The sequence below is a fragment of the Hyaena hyaena genome, unplaced genomic scaffold (genome assembly GCF_003009895.1).
Source record: "Hyaena hyaena isolate Hyena2069 unplaced genomic scaffold, ASM300989v1 scaffold_7, whole genome shotgun sequence".
NCBI lineage: Eukaryota > Metazoa > Chordata > Mammalia > Carnivora > Hyaenidae > Hyaena > Hyaena hyaena.
Genome location: NW_024080639.1, coordinates 2,175,807 through 2,202,558, shown reverse-complemented (window position 1 = coordinate 2,202,558; position 26,752 = coordinate 2,175,807). Strand labels below are relative to the sequence as shown.

The window sequence follows — 26,752 nt, the reverse complement described above, 5'->3', positions numbered from 1 at the left end:
ATAAAGTGTTTCTGAGCTTAATGTTTTTATTCTCGTTTTAACATAGAATTGGTGGATCCAAATATTTTTATCCAGCCAATCACAGAAGAACGTGCTTCCAGGACTTTGTATCGCATTGAACTTCTAAGGAAAGTACGGGAACAGGCCCTCCGACATCCACAGTTGTTTGAACGCTTGAAGCTTTGCCATCCAAATCCAGACTTGCCAGTCTGGTGGGAATGTGGCCCTCATGACAGGGACTTGCTCATTGGAGCTGCTAAACATGGGGTGAGCCGAACAGACTATCACATTCTTCGTGATCCTGAACTCTCCTTTATGGCAGCTCAAAGGAACTACAGTCAAAGTAAGATGGCTTCTTCAAGGACTTCTACCCCACTTTTACAGCAATATCAAGTAGCACTTTCTGCTTCTCCTCTTACCTCTCTACCTAGGCTCCTAGATGCTAAAGGTATTATTCTAGAGGATATGAAAGTTAAAAGTGAAAATCTTAAAGAGGAGCCTCAGTCTTCTGAAGAAGAATCTATGTCTTCTGAGGAAACCAGGACACTAATAAAGTCTGAGCCTGTAAGTCCAAAGAACGGTGTTTTACCGCAGGCCACTGGAGACCAGAAATCTGGTGGAAAAGGTGAAACAGACAGACGCATGGTTGCAGCCAGAACAGAACCCCTAACTCCAAACCCAGCTTCTAAGAAACAGCGAGTCCACAAAAGAGGATCCGAATCTAGTTCTGAGTCTGACTCTGATTCTGAGAGATCATCCTGTTCTTCCAGATCATCTTCTTCCTCGTCTTCCTCCTCCTCTTGTTCCGACTCTCGATCAGGCTCTAGTTCCTCTTCATCCTCCTCCTGTTCTTCAGCATCGTCTTCATCCTCATCCTCATCCTCTTCCTCATCATCCTCCTCTTCATCTTCATCAGAAGAAAGTGACAGTGAAGAAGAAGAAGTCCCAAAGCGAGGTATATGCATAAAATGCTTTTGCTCTTTTCAGACATTTCAAGGGAAAATGAAAAAGAATTCGGTTCACGTAATTTAAGCACGTTTTACAAGTGTTAACCCGGTTTTATATGTACAGATTTTCATAGAGAAGCACTACCAAAAAGGAAACAAGTGTTAATGGTACACAGTCCCTATTCGATATTCAAGGCATTGCAAAATGGGCTAATCAGACAGAAATTAGACATTTTACACAGTAAGGTATTTCTTCGTGATCGCCTTCAACTTAGTGTTCCATTTTTTCTGAACATGCTGATCAGTGAACAAATCAAGGTCATATTCTGTGACAGCCACCAAGAGTCCTAGATGAAGCAGTCAGACCAGCAAGAGTATCATAGGCCCTACTGCCAAGGGGTTCCGAGTGGACAGTGCGACACAGGAACTAGTTGTCTGCAGAGGAGTGTCAGGTGGCCCTCTCCCGTAGGCGTCCTTGCTGCAGCCTGCAGTGCAGGTGCCAGGCAATGCTGGACGGTGAGCGGGTGCAAGAGCCAGTCCGGCCTAAGGCGCCTCAGATCCTGCAGAGACCAGCGTCTCCTGTAACGACCTCGGGGGCCTGAGTTTCAGGGCAGCCGCCAGGACAGGCCCCTCCCAAGAGGATTTCCGTGTGCTCCTCGGGTTTTTACGGTCCCGTCAGTCCAAATGCCCTTATCATTCTGGCGTTTATATGTTTACAGGGAGGCAGACCCTACAGGGTTAACTGAGGGTCAGATTCCCATGCAGAAAGGGATGTTTTGTTAACCCTTCCCCCTCAAAATGCCACTTATTTTGCTTTTGTGCTAATTTTTTTAAACAAGGCATACTTTATTGTATTCTAGGTGGATTTTTTTTTCCTTTTTTACCATTTGTTTTTACTTGTAACTTTTCCCTTTGAATAATTATGTAAGATTTGAAAAGTATATATAAAATTGTTTTATGCGATCTTTTTAAAAACAGTTATAATTGTTCTTAGCAGAAGGCACCCCTCACGTGAAAGCCTACGATGAGGAAAGTGTTGCGTCACTGAGCACTACCCAGGATGAGACCCAAGATAGTTTCCAGATGAACAATGGGACCCCAGAGTCCGCTTACATCTTGCAAGGAGGATACATGCTAGCAGCCTCATATTGGCCAAAGGTAAATGAATAGTGTCTTGCTAGAACAGGTCATTTTTTGAGTATTTCTCTATGTTGCTTTCATGGTAGATACTCTTACTATGTGGAAAAATAGGCCACTATAAAACATAGGATGGCATTTTGGTGTTAGTATCAAAAGTATCAACTACCGTGATCAAGTAAATAGGTGTACTTGAATGTGTATATTTCTCAACATAACCTTAGAATGTTTAGAATAAGAGATCATGGATGCTAACATTCACATACAGCATTCAAGGGCTTATTTAGAATAGATGCTTTGAACTGAGTCTCCTTGAAGAAATTTACCGTAGCCGTTTATGACTTCAAAAAAATAAGTTCATTTGGGGCACCTGGCTGACTCAGTCAGTTAAGCATCTGACTCTTGGTTTTGGCTCAGGTCATGATCTCACACTTCATGAGATGCAACCCTGCATCAGGCCCTGCATGGACAGCATGGAGCCTGCTTGGCATTCTCTCTCTCTTTGCCTCTCTCTCTCTCAAAAGTAAATTAAAACAACCATTTTTTAAAAAGTTCATTTAAGTACATGTACTTTCAGTGGTAGAAGTTCAGATTGGATCAATACAATTCTTTCAGTATGTGGCTAGACTAGTATAAGAGTCTTACCGTTAGGAGTGAGGTTGTTTAATGAGGGAGTGGAGAACTCTACTGTTACCTACTTCTGAATTGTTTGAATTATATTACTTGTATAATTATGAAAGTAACAGAAGGCTGAGGCGCCTGGGTGACTCAGTGGGTTAAGCATCCAACTCTTGATCTCTGCTCTGGTCTTGGGGTTGTGGTTTCAAGCCCCGTATTGGGCGTGAAACCTACTTTAAAAAATAAATGAAATTAAGAAGACTATTTCTATCATATATTTTTGGACTCCAATGACAATTTGTACTTTAATGCTTATAGAATTATGTATGTATGTGAGAATACGTACACATACCAAATGCACACATGTTGTACCAAGGTTAAATCCATTGAGGCCCTGAGCCATTTTATCTCCAAAAGTCTGGCCTGATTATTGAAATCACACTTTGATGTTGCATGCTTTTCCAGGATCGTGTGATGATCAACCGGCTGGACAGTATCTGTCAAACAGTTCTGAAAGGGAAGTGGCCTTCTGCTAGAAGAAGTTACGATGCCAACACAGTGGCCTCTTTCTATACCACAAAACTGCTGGACAGTCCTGGTGCAGCTACAGAGTACAGCGAACCCAGTGTATCCACTCCCCCTGGCTCTGGTGTTAAAGAAGAACATGATCAGTCAACACAGATGTCAAAGGTGAAGAAGCATGTACGAGAAAAGGAGTTTACAGTGAAAATCAAAGACGTATGTTTATTTTTATTGCCCTAGGACCCGATTGCGATTGCGTGTGCAGCATGCTTTTTCTGCAAGTGGCTGCCTGCTCTCACTCTTACTTCCTTCACATACTTGTTTTCTGGTATTTGGATTGTTTTCTTTTTGATATCCAGGTTATTAGACTTGAATATCCTACTAGAAGGATCATCATTAAATATGTTTCTCTACCTATACTTCTGAAAATAGTCCTGCCAATCAAGAATGCTTTCTTAAACAGTCTGACAAATTCTAATTGTTTTGGTTCTTTTATATAATATTTAAATGGTATGTCAGTGCACTTTCTCTTTTAAACATTTAGCATGCCCTGTTCTTGGTAACATTTCATTTTTCAGTGTGATTTTTGAAGCTAAATTGATTATTCATTGTCTAATACGTGGGTAACGTCCTCTAAAATGTCATCTGAATAATGTACATAGAGAAGGATATCTCAAGCTGATAGTTTTCCAATGTACTAGTCACATGAAAAACTTTGTTTTGCTCAGAAAAGTGTATGTAGTACTTGGTTATTTTTTTCATTTAAAATAGAAAACATATAGAAATCGATTGATGTTCTTTTTCTTTAGTTCATTTCTGAATACAAAGATGATTAACTTTTCAGCGTTTTTACTTCACTTTTTCTAAGAAAATTCTCTTAATAACCTGAAATGAGTTATTTTTCTAATCATTTCTTTCTTAATAATGGTGTTTGTTAACAGGAAGGTGGTTTGAAGTTGACATTTCAGAAGCAAGGCCTTGCTCAGAAAAGACCGTTCGACAGTGAAGACAGTGCCCTGGGGCAGCAGCAGTACCTCGCTCGGCTTCGGGACCTGCAGAGCGCGTCAGAGACCAGCCTCGCCAACTTCCCCAAATCCGTGCCGGTGTCAGGTGAATATGGTCATAATAATTGCTGCAGCAGGAAATACTCCTGCCACCTTTTCCAAATCCTCTTGTATTTATTCTTCTAAAAAAAGTCATGCATCCTCTAATGCCAGGGTCTCTTTTAAGTCTGTAAGTTAATCAATATAATTTTAGTTCTTAAAAACCTGTTGAGGCTTTTAAACTGACGTTTTAAAGCAGGGTGCAGTTTGGTTTTGGGGATTTAAATATTTGGGTGGAAATATTCTGTCGAGTCACTTTATGCAGATAAAAGCTCAAACAACTTTTCAATATAAAAGCAAATTATGAATTCAGAAGCAAACACCTAAATCACAAATGAATGGTGATTTGTAGAGGAGGTTAAAATGAGAAGTTTTAGAAAGACTTTCGAGATAGTGCACTCCAGTTGTCTTTGGGGTACAGGAAATATCATGACCAATCCCTGAAAGATAATCTTTCATTCTGTTGGAATATTTACAGAAAAAAGATTGTTAGTACCTTCAACAGCCATTTATATTACTGGGCAGCTCTAATTATCACAAAATTCCTTCTTACTTGGAAGCAAATTTTGCTTGCAATTGTTCTTTCTGAGTGATTGAAATTCTGTCTTTAAAGCCATCACAGGGGTGCCAGGCAGGCTCAGATGGTTGAGCGTCTGACTCTTGGTTTTAGCTCAGGTCTTGATCTCGCAGTTTGTGAGATCAAGCCACGCAGCGGACTCTGTACTAGATGTAGAATCTGCTTAAGATTCTCTCTCTCCCTCTCTCTCTGCCCCTCCTCCCCTGGTGAGCACGCTTGTGTGCTCTCTCTCTCTCTCTCTCATAAATAAATATTTTTTAAAAAATAAAGTTTGGGGCACCTGGATGGCTCAGTCCATTAAGCATTTGACTCTTAATCTCACTTTAGGTCATGATCTCACAGTTCGTGGGTTCAAGCCCCACATCAGGCTCTGTGCTGACAGCGTGGAGCCTGCTTGGGATTCTCTCTCTCCCACTCTGTCTTCTCCTCCCCACTTTGTCTCTCAAAATAAATAAGTAAACTTAATTTTTTTTAAATTAGGAAAAATATAAAGGCATCTGAGAATTAACCTATTCCTGTGTTTGCATGATCATCTTAACATTTTGAAAGCAGTGATCATACTTCCTCCTCTTGGGACTGTATCTCTTCTAACCTTTTAACAGTTTGAATTAAGAGTATTTATTAGATACCAAGTTGATGTCACATGCTGTGTGCTCTGTAGGCACTGAGGTCTGTAAGAAGTTTTGTTTCATTTTGCTTTATTGATCTTGGTCTAGTGTGCTTTAATTTATCTGTATCCCTTTTAAAGTGCAGTATCAAAAATTGAGAATTTTACTCATGATCAGCTGAGTCTTTACAAAATGCAGGTTTTCAATTAAAGCAGATTGATGACTTGGGTTTCCATTACATCTACCCTTTGGAGAAGGCTGAGGGCCCTGTTTCGGTATTCTACTAGACCTGGCTACCATGCAGGATTGGGAAACATGTCAGAATCCTGTTGTGTGTGAGCACAGCGTGTGGGACTCCTACGATTTGGGAAAATAATGCTGTGTTATAAGTGTTAAATGGATTGCTATTCCCAATTGCTGCTGTCACAACTTTTTAATTATAAACCATAATTAAATTAAAAGTTAATACCGTCAGTATTACTTCGGCCCCTTACAGATTCCTTAACCACTCGTTGTAATTCTCTAGTTGCTGGACTTTCACAAAGGTACAGACTGCAGTTCAAATGTGAATCAGCAATGCTTCTACTACTGAAGTACCAGTCCCCAAACTGCTTTTCATTAAGAATAGTGTATTAAAGGAGCTCTGTGTTTCTAGAAAAAAATGGGAACAAATGGGGAAGATAAGCTGTGGGTTCTTTTGACTAACCTAAGTGGGGTTTAGAAATACCATTTCTTGGGGCACCTAGCTGGCTCAGTCACTTAAGTGTCCGACTTCAGCTCATGTCATGATCTCACAGTTCATGGGTTCAAGACCCGCATCGGGCTCTGTGCTGACAGCTAGCTCAGAGCCTGGAGCCTGTTTCAGATTCTGTGTCTCCCTCTCTCTCTGACCCTCCCCTGCTCATGCTCTCTCTCAGAAATAATTTTTTAAAAAAACATTTAAAATTTTAAAAAAAAAGAAATACTATTTCTTGTACTTTGGTAACTCCACCACAAAATGGGATTGACACTAAGATCATCTGAACATTTTATTGCTATTGCAGCTGAACGTTGTACAGTCTTCACCTTTAAGGTTACTTAAAGGTTACTTTGGTAAGTACTATTTTTAATAGTATAAATAGTAATTGTGACACTAATCTGCAGCTATGCAAAATATTAAAAAGCCTCAGACATTAAACCTACAGAGTTACCATCTAAGCATTGTATCTCATCCATCTTAAGAATTAAAAATGTAGGGGCGCCTAGGTGGCTTAGTCGGTTAAGCGTCCGACTTTCGCTTAGGTCATGATCTCGCAGTTCGTGGGTTCGAGCCCCGCGTCGGACTCTGTGCTGACTGCCAGCTCAGAGCCTGGAGCCTGTTTCAGTCTGTGACTCCCTCTCTCTCTGACCCTCCCCTGCTCATGCTGTCTCTCTCTCTCTCTCCTAGAAATAAATAAAAATATTAAAAAAAAAAAAGAATTAAAAATGTAAAATCTAGATTTGCCTTACTATTCAACTCTTAGAACATCTCTTAATAATTTATTCCCTTGTTTATGAAATGAAGGGTTGGGGTAGGAAAGAGTTGTTGGGTGAGCTAAATAATATATGTAGAGTGGCTAATATGGAGTCTGGTACATAATTAGATGCTAAACCAATCTTAAAATTAGGTACCTCACAGGTTTTAAAATTAGATGCAGAATAAGTGCTATTATTTATAATTCTTAGTATTCCAAAGCCTAGGCCCTTTTTACATTCATATGGGTCCCTCAGAATTTTATCTGAAAGTTTCCAATAAAGATGCAGGTTGTAATGTAATTTAATTAGTGAAAAAGATAGTAAAGTAGCATAAATTACAATAAGACAAAACCAAAGAGCCTATTCCAGAAACTACCTGGAATAGTGAACAGAGGATGGTGACGGAGCCGAACAACCTCCACTTTCATCCTGTCATTTGCCAGCTGTGACATTAGGCCAGTAACTTAATGTTTCTGAGCTCATTTACAAAACAGGCTTAGTATTGCTTCTGTGCCGGGGCAGCCGGGTGGCTCAGTTGGTTGAGCACCCGACTCTTGATTACTGCTTAGGTCATGACCTCGTGGTTGTGGAATCAAGCCCGCATTGGGCCTCGTGCTGAGCATGAGCCTGCTTAAGATTCTCTCTGGCCCTCTGCCCCTCCCCACTCTCTCTCACATGAGTGTGCTCTCTCTCTCTCAAAAACAATTTTAATGAAAAAATAATAATATTAATACATCTATGATTTTGTTGTTTTCAGTGATTTAAGAAAACACTTGTTAATCCTTATTCAGTGTATGGCACGTAGTAGACTTTCAGCAGAAAGAAGCTATTTTTAATAGTGTTATAATTACATCTACAATAAAGGCAATACAGACTTTATAAAGGAGATTAAGTTAACTTTTCCATTTTGGATTCTAGCATAAATCAGTAATGTTTATAAAAATCACCCTCAAAAATAAATCATGATAGCTTGGTTTTTTTAAGAAAGAGAAGGGCATCACAGTAGTATTTAACTGGCCAAATAGAGTATGTTGATGAATTGCCAAATAGGATATGTTTATAAATGTACACTTAGGTTCATATGCAGTTGTTTTTCCAGAGATAATTATATTAAGTACTTTTTTATATCATACTGGAAATAGTACTAAAGGGAAGGTAAAAAAGAAATATAGACACTGTCTACCTTTCAGTTGCTTGGTAGACTAAGACCTACATGTTAAAATATAAGTAAGACATTGGGGTGCCTGTGTGGCTCAGTCGGTTAAGTGTCTGACTTCCGATCAGGTCATGATCTCCCGGTTCATGGGTTCAAGCCTGGTGCTGGCCTCTGTGCTGACAGCTCAGAGCCTGGAACCTGCTTTGGATTCTGTGTCTCCCTCTCTCTCTGCCCCACCCCCTCTTGTACTTTGTCTCTCTGTCTCAAATATAAATACATATTTAAAATTTTTATTATTTATTTATTTTATTTATTTCTGAGAGAGAGAGAGAGAGAGATTGAGACAGCGTGAGCAGGGGTGGGGCAAAGAGAGAGGGAGACACAGAATCTGAAGCAGGCTACAGGCTCTGAGCTAACTGTTAGCACTGAGCCCTACACAGGGCTTGAACTGACGAGCCATGAGATCATGACCTGAGCTGAAGTCGGACACTTAACCGACTGAGCCTCCCAGGTGCCCCTAAAAATTTTTAAATGTTACACAATACATTAACAAAACAACACATTATAGTTAATCAATTACCAGAGAAGAGGGAAGTCACTGCTGTCTAGAAACTTAGGCAAAGTCCTCTGGAAGAGGTAGAATTGAAAAGGATGTATAAGGGGAACATTAGATAATGGTCTTTCTGGAAAGTGGCTTTCGTGGGAGAGGTGCAAGAGGAGCAGGAAATAGCATGAACCAGAGACTTGATAGTATGGTTTTGTGATAAGATTGACCTAGCTGGTATGTGTAAATTCCTACTGGAGAGATATTTTATGAAATCAGAGCCTGCTTAGAGAAGGTGAACCTGGATCATAGACAACGTAAAAACTGACCTGGGGCAGGTATTGAGGGTTGGGGTCCTGCAGGTAAAGGGCTGATTATAAGGTATTTCATTCATATTAAAATAGGAAGTCATGTGGCACCTGGGTGGCTCAGTCAGTTGAGCTTCTGACTCTTGATTTTGGCTCAGGTCATGATCTCACAGTTTGTGAGTTCAAGCCTTGCATTAGGCTCTGCACTGATGTCACGGAGCGTGGTTGGGATCCTCTCTCTCTTTTTCTCTCTCTCTCTTTCTGCCCCATCCCTTGCTCATGCTTTCTCTCTCTCTTAAAATAAATAAAGTTAAGAAAAAAAAACACAATAGAAACTTACGAGAAGTTCCTATAAAAAAGAATAGTACTTTAAAAATGGTACTTTGGGAAAGTTTTTTTATTATTATAGCTAAAATGTGTTACAGGCACCTGGTTGGCTCAGTCAGTTGAGTGTCTAACATCAGTTCAGGTCATGATCTCAAGGCTCTTGGGTTCAAGCCCTGCATAAGGCTCATTGCTATCTGCAGAGCCTGCTTCAGATCCTCTGTCCCTCCCTTGCTATGCCCCTTTCCTGCTTGCGTGCGCTCTCTCTCTCTCTCTCTCTCTCTTAAAATAAATAAATAAAAATAAATAAACCTTTAAAAAAATAAATAAGTAAAATGTGCTATAGTGAAAGTATTTTCAAATCTTTTATAATATTTGTAGTCTGGTTATAATGGAATTCACTATGAATAATGAAAGCTTTTCATTTTAATGAAAGTCATGTTAGTTTCCTAGTGTGCTTTTATAGGCAGACCTGCCTTTAGTCATTGTAACTAGCAGTTCCTTACCATATGACTTAAGGTGCCTTTTTGAAACTGAGATGTGATGAAAGTAAACGGCTTCCATAAGGTTGTACAGCCAAAGGGCAGCCCCTTATTCAGGGATACACTGGACTTCCTCTAAAAATTTTCCTTGAATTGATTGAAAATGCATTTCTTACTATAAGCTGTGAATTATTTTGAACAAACATCTCATCCTTAATAATATTTTAAGGAGAGTTCTAGATTACATACCTTTTGAGAACAGAAACCATGTTTAACTCCTGTTTGAACCATCATAAGACCTTGTACCTACGTACAAACTATTTGATCAATATTTATTGGAAAATGGCTGAATGCGTAGAACTTTAATTCATACCGCTTGCAGACATTTTTATTGAGAGTCTACTGAAATGTGGAATGATAAAGGTCAGCTTAACTTGGCAACTAAAAGGTCAGTGGAGATTTTAAAAATCCTTACAAAGGCCGGCACAGGAATCGACTGTGGGAAGCTGAGGAATGAGTTGGTTGTGTAAAAAACCACACAAATGCTAGCCTTTCAAAAGTTTTGGAATTTATAAAAAGCTGAAAGAGGTTTATGTGTTGTTTGAGTTAGGCCATGTTTTTAAGTTGAGGAAAAGAATCTAATGTAGAATAGGGTATTTTGGCACAAGAAAGTAGACTGATAAAACAAGCTTTCAGAAAACGTAGGAATTAAAGCGTGTAAAGAAGAAAGAAGGGTTTGTCTTATCCATGAGAAAGACATACTTCCTCCTCTAAAAAGGAGAGGAAGACAAGATGTGTGAGTTTCGGGGAGGGGGGAGGAATTTGAAGAGACAAGTCAAAAAGTTGATTATAGTTTTCCAAACTTTCAAATGAGGAATAGGGGTGGTATAAAATAAAAATGAACACTTCCATGTATTTAGAAAAATTATTGCTTTTAATTTGCTTAACATCTAGATTTTGATCACTGTTTTGCATTTTTTTAAAATTTGATTAGGTACTTCCATTCAGTCAACCCTTGGTGCCAATGGAGTTAGATTAGACAACCAGCCGATAGTCAAAAAAAGGCGAGGAAGGAGGAAGAATGTAGAAGGTGTTGACATCCTGTTTTTTAACAGAAATAAACCACCTAATCACGTAAGTAAAAACTACTGATCCTTGAGTCCACAATTCAGTCCTAGTAAATATACGTACTTGCTCTTCTATGAATGTTTTATAGCATAAAAATATTAACTAGGAAATTAGATTATACTTTTGGATTCTATCTCAAAGGAACCCACCACTGCCCAAGATCCATGAAAATTTTAAATTTGAAAAGTTTAGAAGAATTTTAAACAACTTACTTTTTTCCTCTTCAAAAAGATTTGCTTCAGTCAGAGAACTCTAGATGCTGGCGAGGATGTGGAGAAACGGGCACCCTCCTACACTGTTGGTGGGAATGTAAACTGGTACAGCCCCTCTGGAAAACAGTGTGGAGGTTCCTCAGGAAACTAACAATAGAACTCCCTTATGACCCAGCAATAGGAATTTGCCCAAGGGATACAGGAGTGCTGATGCATAGGAGCACATGTACCCCAATGTCCATAGCAGCACTCTCCACAATAGCTAAAACATGGAAAGAGCCGAAGTGTCCATCAACAGATGAATGGATCAAGATGTGGTTTATCTATACCATGGAATACTACATGGCAATGAGAAACAATGAAATCTGGCCATGTGTAGCAACATGGATGGACCTTGAGGGTGTTATGCTGAGCGAAATAAGTCAGGCAGAGAAGGACAAATATCATATGTGTGCACGTATAGGAGGATTAGGAGGAACTTGACGGAGGACCAAGGGGGAGAAGAAGGGCGGAAATGGTGGGGGAAAGGGAGAGAGGCAAACCATGAGAGACTCTTGAATGCTGACAAAAACTGAGGACTGATGGATGTGGGGGGGAGAGGGAGATGGGCATGGAGGAGGACACTTGTGGGGATGAGCACTGAGTGTTATGTGGAAACTAATTTGACAATAAACTATTTGTAAAAACATAAAAAAAAATAAAAGATTTGCTTCCTTGGACCAAAAATCGAATGATAAAGCACAGAAATAAAATTTCCATTTGGTGTTTTTCTGCAGGTAACTGTAGGCCTAACCAGCTCCCAGATTTCTACAGGGATAAACCCAGCACTGTCCTACACTCAGCCTCAAGGACCTCCGGATACAGAAAGTCCGGTTCCAGTTATTAACCTTAAAGATGGGACAAGACTTGCAGGCGACGATGCGCCAAAGAGGAAAGATTTGGAAAAGTGGCTTAAGGAGCACCCAGGTTATGTGGAAGATTTAGGAGCTTTTATTCCTGTAGGTGATGCCTTATGACTCTTGGTATTAATTTTATTTCTGGGACTTATCATATCTATACTGATGAAGCATAAATTTTTACCTACTTATGTAAATACGCGTTCTGCCCAAGATTTAGGAAAGCTAACAGAAAAAAGTAATTACCATTTTTCTCATCAGTGGCATTTACCATTTTTCCATTCTGTGCTTAATAGTAAAAATCACCTCCAATATACAGAGTACTATGTAAGACCTGAAGATTGTAAATGGATAAAATTTCCAATCCTTTTCCTCAAGGAGTTTATTTTAAAATACTAATGATCAGTGGTGCCTGGGTGGCTCAGTCAGTTAAGTGTCCGACTTCAGCTCAGGTCATGATCTTACAGTTTATGAGTTCGAGCCCCGTGTCAAGCTCTGTGCTGACTGCTTGGAGCCTGGAGCCTGCTTCAGATTCTGTCTCCCCATCTTTTTGCCCCTCCCCCTCTCATACTCTGTCTTTGTCTCTCTCCCTCTTTCTCTCAAGAATAAATAATCATTAAGAAATAATAAAAATAAAGTAAAATACTAATGATATTAGGGGTGCCTGAATTGCTCAGTCAGTTAAGCATCCAACTCCTGATTTTGGCTCAGGTCATGACCTTACAGTTCTTAAGATCAAGCCCCATGTCAGGCTCTGTGTTGACAGCATGGAACCTACTTGGAATTCTCTCTCTCCCCCCCTCTCTTCCTGCCCCTCCCCCACTCACACATACCTGTGCTCTCTCTCAAAATAAATATTTTTTTTAGAAAATACTAATGATCATATTAAACATTTATTGAGACTTAGCTGTGTACCTGGCATTGTAATTAGCACTTAACGTATATTATCTCATTTAACACTCATGACACCTTTATCAGAATAGCATTGTTGTAACATTTTTAGATAAAGTACTTAAAATACTAAAATTTTAAGTAAATATTTCAAGGTATACAGTTTTAAATCCAGTATCCAAGCTACTACCTTTAAGCTCTTCTGCAGGCTGTAACAATATAGCTGTTGTGGCTCTCCAGACGTACATTGAGTTTATATTAATCAAAGTGAGAATTGTTATATTTCATTTGCATTTTTACATCCCCTGAAATACTTTGTGCTCACTATCTTATAGGCATATGGCTTTTCTTACTCCTTGACATCTGTTATTTCATTTTGCAATATTTTACTGTCAGATGCTGATTACTAAAATTTCTGTCAGATCCTCTATACAGTGAAGCTGGCAGACCTATTATATCCGCCTTCATTATGAAGATTAAATGAATAACCCAGTGAAGCTGCCTTAGTACTCTGTAAGCCTCTTAAGGTTTACCTTAGTATCCCCAGGACTTCTTTAGTACATAATTCCTGATACATAGAATAGTATCTAGCTTTCTATAAATATTCCTTGAGCCAGTGATTAAAAACTGAAAGTCTTTTAAAGACTAAAAAATTCTAGGGGCGCCCGGGTTGCTTAGTCGGTTAAGCGTCCGACTTTCACTCAGGACATGATCTCGCGGTTCGTGCGTTCGAGCCCCGCGTCGGGCTCTGTGCTGACTGCCAGCTCAGAGCCTGGAGCCTATTTCGGAGTCTGTATCTCCCTCTCTCTCTGACCCTCCCCTGCTCATGCTGTCTCTCTCTCTCTCTCTCTCCTAGAAATAAATTAAAAAAAAAAACATTTTAAAAAAACACTAAAAAATTCTATATAGAGATAAAGTTGTCTTTTATTTTAAAGATAAAATTTTCTTAACAGAAAAAAAATTGCTCATTATTTATTTCATGAAAAGGAACTACAAAAGCCCCAGTCCCTACAGCGGTCTTTGGTCTGTATTATGTACGTAGTCTAGAATTCTACATTGCTACTATTGACCCCAGGAAATAACCTGAGTGCCTCGTTCTTGGCTTTCACATGCCATTCATATTCTTGGTTTTCTCAAAGGATACCACTCATTCTCAAATAAATTTTAATTACTTTTGATTTTTAAAAAACCAGATAGGGACACCTGGGTGGTTCGGTCCACTGAGCATCCAACTCTTGATTTCAGCTCAGTTCATGATCCCAGGGCAGTGGGATCGAGCCCCACGTCAGGCTCCTCACTGAGTGTGGAGCCTGCTTGAGGTTCTTTTTCTCTCCCTCTCCCCACTCACATGTGTTCTCTCTCTCTCTCTCTCTCTCTCTCTCTCTCTGAAAAATAAATTTTAAAAAATTGTTTTAAGCCAAATAAAGCTCTTATAATTATGAGGGGAGGGGTTTTTAATAAATATGATGGGTGATCTTAGAATGATACTGCAATTCCAACAATAATGAGAATCATTAGTTTAACCCGGTAACTTAACATGTTAGAAAACAACATTTATCTAGGCAACAAACATTTATTGAGTAACTACTGTGTGTTGGCCCCTCTTAAAAAGGATGGAGGATAAAACTATGAACAATATCAAGTTCTTGCCCTTGTGGCATGTAAACTGTAGTTTGTAAAGGACTCACCTATTTGTCTTTCATCACTGCAAAGGAATCTTTAAGTTTTTAAACTTAAACTTTAAACTTTTTATCATAATGTTCTAGATAACATTACATACTATTATTAAGACTTTAAAACATTTTTAAAAGCAGCATTGTTGTGATAAAGAATACAAGATAATCATTAGTTTGATCTCTGAAGGATGCTTCACGTTAATGATTTTTTGGTTCTCACGCTCTCCTGGGATACCTCTAGAGCTAAATAATTATAACATGATAGATACAGATATATAATAACGGGTACGTATAGAGTACCGTGGAAGCAGATAAAAGGAATAGGAATGACTCTGCCTAGGCAAAGTGTCTGCGGAAATATGGAAAGAAGATAGAGCTGACATACATGACTGATGGATGATAAAGAATAAGTAGCTTTGACCAGGTTAACACAGAGAAGGCTATTCTAGGCATTATAAAACAGTTATGAAGAGTTGAAAGAGGTTAGGGTTGTGAGGCGCGTTCATAAAACAGTGGCTAGCTTCACATTTCAGGGTGTGTGAGGGACTGAGTGGGGCCGTAGTAACTAGACAGAAAAGGTGAATTTAGGTCCAGGCTGTGACGGGACCGGTATACCTTGCAGAAAAGTGTGAGCATTCGTCTCTTGCCATGCTCTCGTCGGCCCAAAACAGCTATAAACATCAGGCCCTGCATTGCTAAACTGTAGACGTCAGCAGCGTGGCCTGATGCAGAGTTTTATTGCCAGATCCTGCCACTTGCTAGCTGCGTGGCCTTGACGAAGGTAACCTCTCCAAACCTCGATTCCCACTCACAAAATAAAAATGGCTTTTAGCATTGTGAGATTACTTGTGAAGAGATAAGAAAAACTATTAGATGAAGAGAGAGAAGAGCCACAACCAGCACAAATGCAGATTGTGTCAGCACAGAAAAAAATCTGATGTTTCAGGTAAAACAGCAGGAGAAAAAGAACTGTACAATTTCCAGGAGGCTGCATCAGCATTATCGGTAACCTTTTAAGTCTTATTTAATATTTTATTACACATTTGACCCTCAAATAACAACAAGGTTTGAATTGTGTGTGTCCCCTTAGACGTGGGCTTTTTACAGTACAGTATGGAGAATGTATTTTTTCTTCATTTTGATTTTCTTAATAACATTTTCTTTTCTGGAGCTTATTTTTTTTTTTATTGCTTTATTTATTTTTGAGAGAAAGAGATAGAGACAGCGTGAGCAGGGGAGGGTCAGAGAGAGAGGGAGACACAGAATCCGAAGCAGGCTCCAGGCTCTGAGCTGTCAGCACAGAGCCTGATGCGGGGCTCAAACCCATGAACTATGAGATCATGACCTGAGCCGAAGTCGGACGCTTAACCGACTGAGCCACCTAGGCACCCCTCTTGAGCTTATTTTCTGGTAAGGCTACAGGATATAATACATATAACATACAAATAGATGTTAATCAACTATTTGTGTTATTGTGACCAGTAAGGCCTCTGGTCAATAGTAGGCTATTAGCAGTTAAGTTTTGGGGTATTCAAGATATGAGGACTTGTGCCTGTGCGAGCACCCTTAACCCCATGTTCTTCAAGGGTCAGCTGTATTAAATATAACAATATTTAAAGTTTAAGTGTTTTTAAAGTGTAACTAAAGGGCAAATTCTCCATTGTTAGATATAGATATCTAATGTATTATGCAGTATTACAGGAATAAGTTTCTTGGATCAGCTCTTTTGTAATGTTTGCACGGTTTTAAAGCTATTTCTTTGGTTATATATTTTAGAGAATGCAGCTCCATGAGGGGAGACCCAAACAAAAAAGGCATCGTTGCAGAAACCCTAATAAACTTGATGTTAATAGTCTTACTGGAGAAGAACGTGTCCAGCTGATTAACAGAAGAAATGCCAGAAAGGTATTTATATATTTGTGGTTAATCCTTTATATTGATTCAATGTTTAGGGGATCTCTAGAACCCTATTTCATTATGCAGAATTTCCTAACAGACTGGGAAATGGATTAAAACTAGCAGATTTATTGTGCTCACTTGGGCAGCACATAGGCTGAAACTGGAACAATGCAGAGAAGATCAGGATGGCCCGTGCACAAGGATCTTGAAGCGTTCTGTTTTTAACCAGCAGATTTGTCAGACAAGATATGGACTGTAGCTTTGTGCAGTCTCATTTCAATGCCACGTCTCTGGCTAAGCTAGGGAATGAAATAAACAAGTCACTTCATGTGCCTGAGCCTAAGCAGCATGACACTGCACGGGGGCAGCACATCCGAAGCAGTGGCTCTCACAGAGGGCGGGTCTGTCTTCCAGAGACACTTGGCCATGTCTGGAGACATCTTCGGTAGCCACACCTTGGGAGGTGGGCCGGTGGCAAGCAAGGGAGGGAGGCTGTTGGCAGCTGTTGGCATCTAGCAGGTGGAGGCCAGGATGCTGCTAACCGTTCTCCGGTGCAGATGCCAGCCTTCCAACACCAGCCCACAGTGTCTGCGGTGCACGGGTTGGGGAACTCTGATGGAAGGGGTACCGTTCTCGTCACAGCCATCGTAGATTTATATTTATTACTGTCGTTCCCTGTCAGATGGCCATAAAGTGTCCTGCTCCTTTAAATTCAGCATAGTGCTGAGATGAGCACTGGCTGTTATATGTAGGGGACAAATCACTGGATTCTACCCCAGAAATCATTATCGCACTATATGCTAACTGCCTTGGTTGTAAATTTAAGAAATAAAGTAATTTTTAAAACTTGATAAATAAATAAAATCAACATGGCATAATTTTCTGGTAGATGAAAACAAAATGTCTTGAACAAAGGTCCCTTATAGAATAAGGGCCCTGCTGTGTTTATCTTAGTGCTTTGTCCACTGATGAATGGCAAGAGTCAGGTTTTTCCAGATTCTAATTCTAAACCAAATGCGGCTCAACATTTGTTTCCCCAAATTGTATTTGTTTACGTTTGGATTGGTAGATGCCTCTTTCAACTCACAGCATGAATGATAGAACCCATGTGAGTCCTTTTGTAATCTTACAGCTCTGGTATTTGTATTCTGTTTTGTATGCGGATGAGCACGCAACAAAATAAAGAAAGAAACGGACAGCCTCAGAATAAGAACAACAAATTTTTCATTGAGCTCCTTCACTCGTGAATTAACTTAGCAATTGTTTTAATATTGTTGCGTGTGCCAGCTCATGAAAATTAACACTGATCTTTCCCCAGTTTTGTAGGGACAGCTTATTCAGCTTTTGTTAGTACTTTAAAATGATGTCATGGGTGCATTAGGGAAAGAACAAGATGACATCTTGGTAGCATTTTACTTAATTTTGTGCTTATGTAGATTATGTTCCAAATCTTTGCGCTTCATCTTAAAACAAAAATTAGCAATACTAGCTATGGATAAATTTGTCTTAGCCAGTTTTAAGGAAATGGAACAATTGTGTATTTTACTTGTTAGGCATTAAACGCTACTAATTTTATTTTTAAATGTAACCTGATCAGAGACCTGTTCATTAATTTGTTGTTAGTTATTGTTCTGAGTCTCCATAGTACAGGATTGAAGAGAATCTACCTGCTAAATCCCCATAAACCACCCCGAGGGCCTCCATTTAAATTGGAGCATAATGAAGGAGGTGACAAGAAGGGGACCAGAACAGAAACTCCCGAGACTCAGTAAAGACTGTAGGAATCGCTAGAAAAGAATGCACGCAGGTCTTCCACCTGACCGCATTAAACTCCTGCCTGTGTCTCTCAGGAGATAGCATTTATTCTTCCAGAGATGTATGGGAAAAGGAATTATGAAGTATCTTTAGGCTCCAAAAGGAGTATGAAGTTGATAGATCCAAATCGTTTTGCTTTCATTTCATACTAATTATATATAGTTTTTAAATTTTTTCATATTATGACTTCTTGGTTGTATCACTTCTCATGGTCGAAAGTTATATATACTTTTTATACTTTAGGGTTTCAATTTGCACAACAGATAAGAACGTGAGGTGTTTGGTTTTTTTTTAATTTTTAATGTTTAGTTATTTTTGAGACAGAGAGAGACAGAGCTTGAGTGGGAGAGGAACAGAGAGAGAAGGAGACACAGAATATGAAATGGGCTCCAGGCTCTGAACTGTCAGCACAGAGCCTGACGTGGAGCTCGAACTCACAGACCGCGAGATCATGACCTGAGCCGAAGTCGGCCACTTAATCGACTGAGTCACCCAGGCGCCCCAAGAGCATGAGTTTTTGAGACCCAAGTTTGAAAGCTGACCCCAACACTTGCTCTAGCTTTAAGCAATTTATACAACTTCTCTGGGGCTTAATTCCTTCTTGAAAAACAGAAATAATATTGTCTCAGAGGATATACTGAGAACTAAGATAAATGACGTACTTAAAATCCTTAGTGTACTTGGCATTTAATATGAATAACATATGTATTATATGCCAGATGCGGTGCTAAAGCACATGCATTTTCTCATTTTTATTGTGATAAAACCCTATGAGGGAAGTATTGTTATCCCCATTTTACAGATCAGAAAGCTGAGGCTCACAGGGATTTATTGGTTTGCCCTAGTTTCACATAGCTGGTAAGTCTGACTCCAAAGGGTATATATGCTCTTAACTAGATGATATCACCTATTCAGCATAGTAAGTGCACAGTAGATGGTGGCTATTCATTTTACTGTTCTCATCACTTTACCTAAAGCATTTAAAATTTACATTGCCACATGTCTATATGATATATTCATAGTACTTCTGGCCTGTGGTAGTCCTTCTTAGTAAAGATTGTCAAAGGTGGTTCAAGAAATAAACTCTGTACAGCACAGAATAAAAGCAAGAAATGTCTTCATATTTAGTAGTGTTTTTTTTAAGTATCTAACAGTCTTCTTTTCATTCACAGGTTGGAGGTGCATTTGCTCCCCCTTTGAAAGACTTATGTCGATTCCTGAAAGAAAATTCAGAATATGGAGTTGCTCCTGAATGGGGAGATGTTGTTAAGCAGTCTGTGAGTAGTTCACACACTAACTCAGGCATCATCTCGAAAATTAGATCAAATTGCTGTTTAGTCAAACTGAGAAAGACAACTACGATATGATACCATTCATAAGTGGAATCTAAAAAAAATAGTCAAAAATAAAACAGAACAAAAAGCAGAATTAGATCTTTAAATACAGAGGGGAGGTGGGTGGAGGGATGGGCAAAATAGACAAAGGGGTGCAGGAAGTACAGGCTCCCAGTCACAGAATGACTACGTCACCGGAATAAAAGGCACAGCCTAAGGTTCACAGTGAGTGATACGGTAACAGGACAGACGCCAGCTGCACTTTCCGTGAGCACACATGATGTGTAAACGTGTCACCTCACTAAGTTTTACACCTGACATTAATGTAACACAGTGTGTCAACTATACTCAAAAAGGAAAGTTAGATGCCACTTAATTATATCAGAGATTAAGTTTTAAGTCAAGAATTAAAGAAATGCTTCATGAATCTGTGACAGTGTTGTTTAGTTCACGGTTTTTAAAAAAAATTTTTTTTAATGTTCTTTATTTTTGAGAGAGAGAGAGAGAGACAGCATAAGCAGGGGAGGGTCAGAGAGAGAGAGAGGGAGACACAGAATCCGAAGCAGGCTCCAGCTCTGAGCTGGCTGTCACCACAGAGCCCAACGCGGGGCTCGAACCCACAAACCGTGAGATCATGACCTGAGCTGAAGCCAGACACTTAACTGACTGAGCCACCTAGGCGCCCCTAGTTCAGTTTTTATTTTGCAGTACAGGTTACAAATGTCTCAGACGCTTGTTGAGTTAGAATGTAGAATCAATATAGGCTGATCTGTTTTCATTTTAACCTCTAAGATAGCTATTTGTTTTTTTGTTTTGTTTGTTTGTTTGTTTTAAATAACTATTTGAGCAATGCCTCAAAGATGTGAGGAAAGAAATATTTAAGTATATTCGTCATAGTATAGTAGTAAAAAATTGGAATATGTTAATGATCCATCCACATATTGGAAAACTATGCAACTATTTTAATTTTTTTAAGTTTGTTTATTATTTGAGACAGAGAGAGAGGGTGAGCGGAAGAAGGGCAGAGTAAGGGAAGAAGAATCCTAGGCAGACTCCACATTGTCAGAATAGAGCCTGACATGGGGCTTGAGCTCATGAACCACAAGATCATGACCTGAGCTGAAATCAGGAGTCAGACACCTAACTGACTGAGCCACCTGGATGTCCCTTTGCACAACTATTTTAAAAACTGTATGAAGGCACCTGGGTGGCTCAGTTGGTTAAACATCCAACTCTTGATTTCTGCTCATGTCATGATCTCACAGTTCATGAATTTGAGCCCTGTGTTGGGCTCAAACAGTGTGGAGTCTGCTTTGGAGTCTCTCTCCCTTTCTCTGCCCCTCCCCTGCTCATGTGTCTTCTCTCAAAAATAAATAAATATTTTAAGTAATTGTATCTTAGAAGAACATCTAATGACAAGGGAGTAAAAAGTCACAATATGTCAAATGAGGTAGTAATTAAGCTCTTGGAAAAGCAAAGCCTAACCATATGGCAAATGCTGAGTAAAGAATAGCTATTATTTCTACAGGTGTCCAAATGAAAATGGCAGCCTATAAAACTGTGTTTATTATGATTCTATTTATTATAGAAACAGAAGCAGGGAGAATGGTAGAATCTGTACATATGCACAACACATCCTGAAACATTAGCAATGGTTATCTCTGAATGGTGAAACTATGGATGATTTTTTTCTTTGTATTTTTTTGTTGTCTTATTTTCTGCAGTGAACCCTGATGCTTTTGTAAAGAAAACAAATAAGTTGATCAATTGAAAACACAATTTAAAAGTAGTGCCCCAAGTGTCTTTGAAATTGCTGTCTAGAGCTGCACTGTCACAAATGGTTGTCACCAAGCATGTGTGGCAATTGAGCATCTGGAGTGTAGCTAGCCTGAAATAGAGTGTGTGATGAGTGTAAAACACTGGTTTGGAATTGTTTTTTTAGTATAATTGACACACAATGTTACATTAATTTCAAGTGTACAACTTAGTGAGTTGACACGTTAATACATTATGCTGTGCCTACAGAAAGTGCAGCTGCCCTGTCACCATACAATGCTATCACAACATCACTGGCTATTCCTTATAATGTGCCTTTTATTCCCATGACTTATTCATTCCATAACTGGAGTCTGTGTCTCCCACTCCTCTTCACCCATTTTGCCCATTCCCCCACCCTAGTTCAGGATTTTAAAGACAGTTTGGAAAAAATAGAAAATATAAAATATCTTTATTTTCATATATTACATATTGAAATGAAACCATACTGGTTAAATTTTGTTAAATAGACTATATTACAAAAAATATCACCTGTTTCTAATGTTTATTTATTTTGAGAGAGAGACAGAGAGAGAGAGATGAGGATAGAGAGAGAATGAGAGAATGAGAATAAGCAGGGGAGGGGCGGAGAGAGAGGGAGAGAGGGAATCCCAAACAGGCTCTGCACTGTCAGCACAGAGCCTGATGCGGGGCTTGATCTCACGAACTATGAGGTCATGACCTGAGTCGATACGAAGAGTAGGATTCTTAACTAACTGAACCACTCAGGCACCCCTAATGTCACCTATTTCTATTTTACCTTTTTAAATACATGCATTTACTAGAAAATTTTAAATTACATTATGTGGCTTACGTTTCTATTAGACAGTGCTGGTCTGGAGATTCTCAACTTCTATGACTTCTAGGAGTTTCTAAGCCCAGAGAGTCACAGGAAAATCACTTGAGTATCTTTTTCAGTGTGGCTCTCTCTCTCTCCCTTATTCCCCAAGTGACAGAAGGTTCACATGAATCCTCTCGTTTAACCTTTTACTTACTTTCTCTGTCCTTATCGTTCTTCTAGATTGAGAGAGAGGCACTTCCTTCTTAGTCTTTTAGAGTCACTGGTGATGTGAGACATGTACAGGTTTGGAAGTAACCCTCATGAAAAAATGCCCGTGGACCTTCTCTTTTCCAGAATCGTTGTCCAAACGTATGCTTCACAGTATGGAAGAAAGCTAGAGGCCTCCTCCTGCTCTCTTGCCCTAGGATAAAAACGGAGAAGTGAAAGAACTATTTCAGGCCACTACTTATTACGTGAAATTAGGCTATGTCTTTCATAAGTTATTCTGTTATATCAGCACAGACTAAGTTTCTGAATAATTATGGATTTTAATTTGATAGCTATATTAATATAGCTGTTGTTGCTGATTTTTTTTGTAGGGGTTTCTTCCAGAAAGTATGTATGAGCGTATTCTCACTGGTCCTGTTGTGAGAGAGGAGGTCAGCAGGCGGGGGCGGCGGCCCAAAAGTGGAATTGCGAAGGCCACGACGGCGGCGGCGGCAGCGGCAGCGGCGGCTACAACTGCCAGCGGCGTTTCAGGCAATCCTTTGTCAGCCAATGGATTACTTCCAGGGGTGGATCTCACAACTCTTCAGGCCTTACAGCAAAACCTACAAAACTTGCAGTCGCTGCAAGTGACCGCAGGGCTGATGGGAATGCCTGCCGGCCTCTCTTCTGGAGGAGAAGCTAAAAACGTGGCCGCCATGTTCCCCATGCTGCTGTCAGGAATGGCTGGGTTACCAAATCTGTTGGGCATGGGGGGGCTCCTGACAAAGCCTCCTGAATCTGGAACAGAGGATAAAAAGGGAAATGACCCTAAGGAGCTAGAAGGAAAAACAGAAAGGACAGAGAGTCAAAATTCAGAGAATGGGGGAGAAAACTCTGTGTCCAGTTCTCCTTCGACGTCTTCGACTGCTGCGTTAAATACAGCTGCAGCTGCCAGCCCGTTAGCTCTTAACCCACTCCTCCTCTCCAATATACTCTATCCAGGGATGCTTCTCACTCCAGGCCTTAATCTTCATATTCCAACTTTGTCCCAGTCCAATACTTTTGATGTACAGAAAAACAAAAACAGTGACTTAGGCTCATCTAAGTCCACAGAAGTCAAGGAGGAAGATTCCAGAGTTAGAGATCAGGAAGACAAAGGGGGAACTGAACCCAGTCCTCTCAATGAGAACAGCACAGACGAGGGTTCAGAGAAAGCCGATGCTTCGTCTGGATCTGAGAGTACGTCGTCGTCATCTGAGGATTCAGATTCTAGTAACGAAGACTGATTCCCAGACTGCACTTAAGTTATGAACCGATTTTGGATTTTTTTTCTTTAATTATTAATTGTAAATACCCCAGTGTTGAGTGCATCAATAACTTACTGACCGAACATTTCAGTTATTTGTTTAGAAGTGCAAACTGCTTTCAGAGACGTTTTGCATGTATTATTTCTTAAGATTCCTAAGTTCCTGAACTCGTATGTACTATCAAATACATAAAGGTGTAAAATTACAACAAAAGGCATTATAATTTTGTTGGGGGTTAATTTTATGAAAATGATGCTCAATAAGAGTTGTATATTTAATATATTTGCAGTGAACACAGAATACTTTATGCATATTACTGATTTAATTTGAATATAGTTTTACAGCCTCCTTGACACCTATAATTTACAGATCAAAACTCAGCAATAATTTGGGCAGCTAATGAATGTCATGAAAGCTGTAGAATCTACATCACCATCCATTGCTTTAATTACATGAAAATGCTCTCGTGTTGTGATGCACTGCTGATGCTTCCAATTCAGGTACAAGTGTGTTTTCAAGAAGAAATAAGTTTCCCAATCAGCCAATTTAACTGGCTACCTGTTACCTCAGCTGAGTTAGTTTAGGAAGTTTACATTCGTTTCTAATTCTATACTTGTTTTCAGGGGTTTTTTAAACACATCCTATATATCATGTTAATCTGGCAAGAACTGTGACTTGCTTTTTTCCCGAGCTTAACTCTGCTGTCGGTAAAATCAAGTCATCAAATAATCCTGTGTCATGTGACTTTGGCACCCTCTAGACATACTTAGGTTTACTTTTTCCACGTTGGGCCTCCTCTCAGAAATAATTCTGTCTCAGATGAGTAATGTCTGTTTCCAGGGTTCAGAAAAGGCAAACTCATGACATGCCACTGAAAAGAACTTTCAACACAGCATACTTCATGTCAAAGAAATTGTCCGTTTGCTTTCTTTGTGTAGATTTCTATTTGTGTTTTATGTCATGGAAAGATTGCAAACTTAACAGAGGATAGTGGTAAAGTAATATGCAGAATAGCCTGAATTCATTTTGAGTTTCTAGGTAGAAGCAGATGAAATGTTGCCCGGAATCAGTGTTGGGTTATCAGTTTATATTAAATATACTGAGTTGGCCCATTTAGAATATGCACTTTGAATACTCTCAAAAAATATGTACAAGTTATACCCGTAAACCACAAAAATGAAGCCCAAGGCTTCTGATCAATTTCTTAGAACCCTTTCTCATGGAAAATTTGTCTGACATTTGATTTGTGATACAGTTTCTCCTGCTAAAGCTGCTATTAATTCCGACAAGATGGAGAGGTCCAGATTCACCTTCATCTACATTTAAGACAATTGGAACTGAATTGGACATAAAATATCATTTACTTCCTAAGGAGAGAAAGACGTTAGCATTTTCTGGTACTTGAATAAATCAGTGATAACGTTTGTGAGGGGATAAATTTAGGGGGGGAAAGTACCCCACTTCTCTCCCACAGGAAAAAAGTAACTTTCAGTACGTTTTGATAAAACTCTGTTGTTTTGTCATGAGCCCAGCAATTATATTGGATTTTCCAAGGTCTTTACCAGTAAATTATGTCTCTGTATGTAAAATAACTAACTCCTTGTTAGAGAGACAGTGTTACATGTATTTACAAAATCATATAAGTTCCATTGGGATTGTATTGATTTTTGTATTTTTCCCAAAATAGTACTTTGAATTGATAGTCCTTTATGCAATGTCTTAGCAATAGTCACTCTAATGCCCATCCAGGAGAAGTGGGTAGTAATTCTTCATCATGAAAATGATATATTACATATTTAGTATCTTCCCTTTGCAGTATTGCACTTTTGTTTAACTAGAATACACCTATGAGATAGCCAAAGTTTCTCAAACACAGTCAGCCTAGTTTGCCGGTGAAAGTATTTCAACAGCATCCACACTTCCCCCTCTCTCCCTCTAGTTCTACCCACATGATCTTTATTCCTTTCGTTCCCCAATTTTAAAAAAAGAAAAGAAAAAAAAAAACCCTAGATCTTGTCACTAAAATTCTAATTTATATCAAATTTATGAGATAAAGTATTTTCCTAATTACGGTCAAATGAATTTGGTTAACATCTTAGTGATTCTCTTTCTACGTAATAAGGCAATTTGCAGTTTTCAAAGCATTAATACTAACTTTCAACGTTCTCTTGGGTTTCAAGGCACTTCTATTTAGTATTGATTGGGGAAAAGTTGTCCAGCTCTCAGCTTAAAACAAATGCATATATGGTTGTGTAAAGTTAAGGGTTATAAGGAAAAGAAATCCGTAGAATTACATAATACTAAAGTTGCAGTTGGAAGGATATCCGAGTTTGTGTCGGTAGTTACTAAAAGAATTATAGCTGTTATTGCCTTGTATTTATAGCCCTTGTTTCAGGTTATGATTCAAGTCTTAGTCCAATTTTTCTTTTGGACATTTGCAATATTTACCAGTTGTGTTTTGTGTAGTCTGAATTTGCTTTCTGTAGTTGAGCAAACGTCTTAAAAAGTCATTTGTAATTTATTAAATTACTTTCTATGATGTTCTATAGAGCAAATGGAAGTTTAATTATTTTTTATTAAACATATTCTTTGACTACCCATGATGTCAGCCTCTGTACATGACAATACTCCTTTTTTTTAAATTGACTTTTATATATAATTGATCTTAATCTAGTTATAAAAGAAACTGTAGTCCTAAACCTTTAAAAGGAAAGAATGCTTTGGAAGAATTTTTAAAAAGCAGAAGTTGGTTATAATCATATCTACAATATCATTATTTCCTTCCCCTAACCTTTAAAAAAAAATCCAGAAAGACTCAGCGATATACCTAACCTTAAAGGAATACATTTTGGAAATCAGTAATTATTTTTCTTTCCCTTGATCTGAAGAGTCTTTCCTAATTCATCACGATTGTTTTTGGTGTTTTTATAAACATGAAAGAAATTTAGTTTCCCTCTAATTAGAGAAGTAG

General features: G+C 39.0%; 1 protein-coding gene and 1 pseudogene across 8 annotated transcripts in view; both read left to right on the top strand.

Annotated features, from left to right (window-relative positions):
* CHD9 (chromodomain helicase DNA binding protein 9) overlaps positions 1-26,379 on the top strand; it is a 155,792-nt gene extending 129,413 nt beyond the window's left edge. For 2 of the 8 annotated variants that reach the window (XM_039241348.1, XM_039241393.1), the window contains exons 30-38: positions 47-955; positions 1,942-2,105; positions 3,168-3,392; positions 4,166-4,334; positions 10,815-10,954; positions 11,937-12,158; positions 16,400-16,528; positions 19,510-19,614; positions 22,867-26,379. In XM_039241348.1, coding sequence (XP_039097279.1) covers positions 47-955; positions 1,942-2,105; positions 3,168-3,392; positions 4,166-4,334; positions 10,815-10,954; positions 11,937-12,158; positions 16,400-16,528; positions 19,510-19,614; positions 22,867-23,760 — 2,957 coding nt within the window. In that variant the 3' untranslated portion in view covers positions 23,761-26,379. Of the gene's footprint in view, positions 1-46; positions 956-1,941; positions 2,106-3,167; positions 3,441-4,165; positions 4,335-10,814; positions 10,955-11,936; positions 12,159-16,399; positions 16,529-19,509; positions 19,615-22,866 lie in introns of all 8 variants that reach the window. The other 6 variants (XM_039241337.1, XM_039241383.1, XM_039241375.1 and 3 more) reach the window with 5 other exon arrangements.
* LOC120238623 lies at positions 16,653-16,747 on the top strand (annotated as a pseudogene).
* Positions 26,380-26,752: the final 373 nt, after the last annotated feature.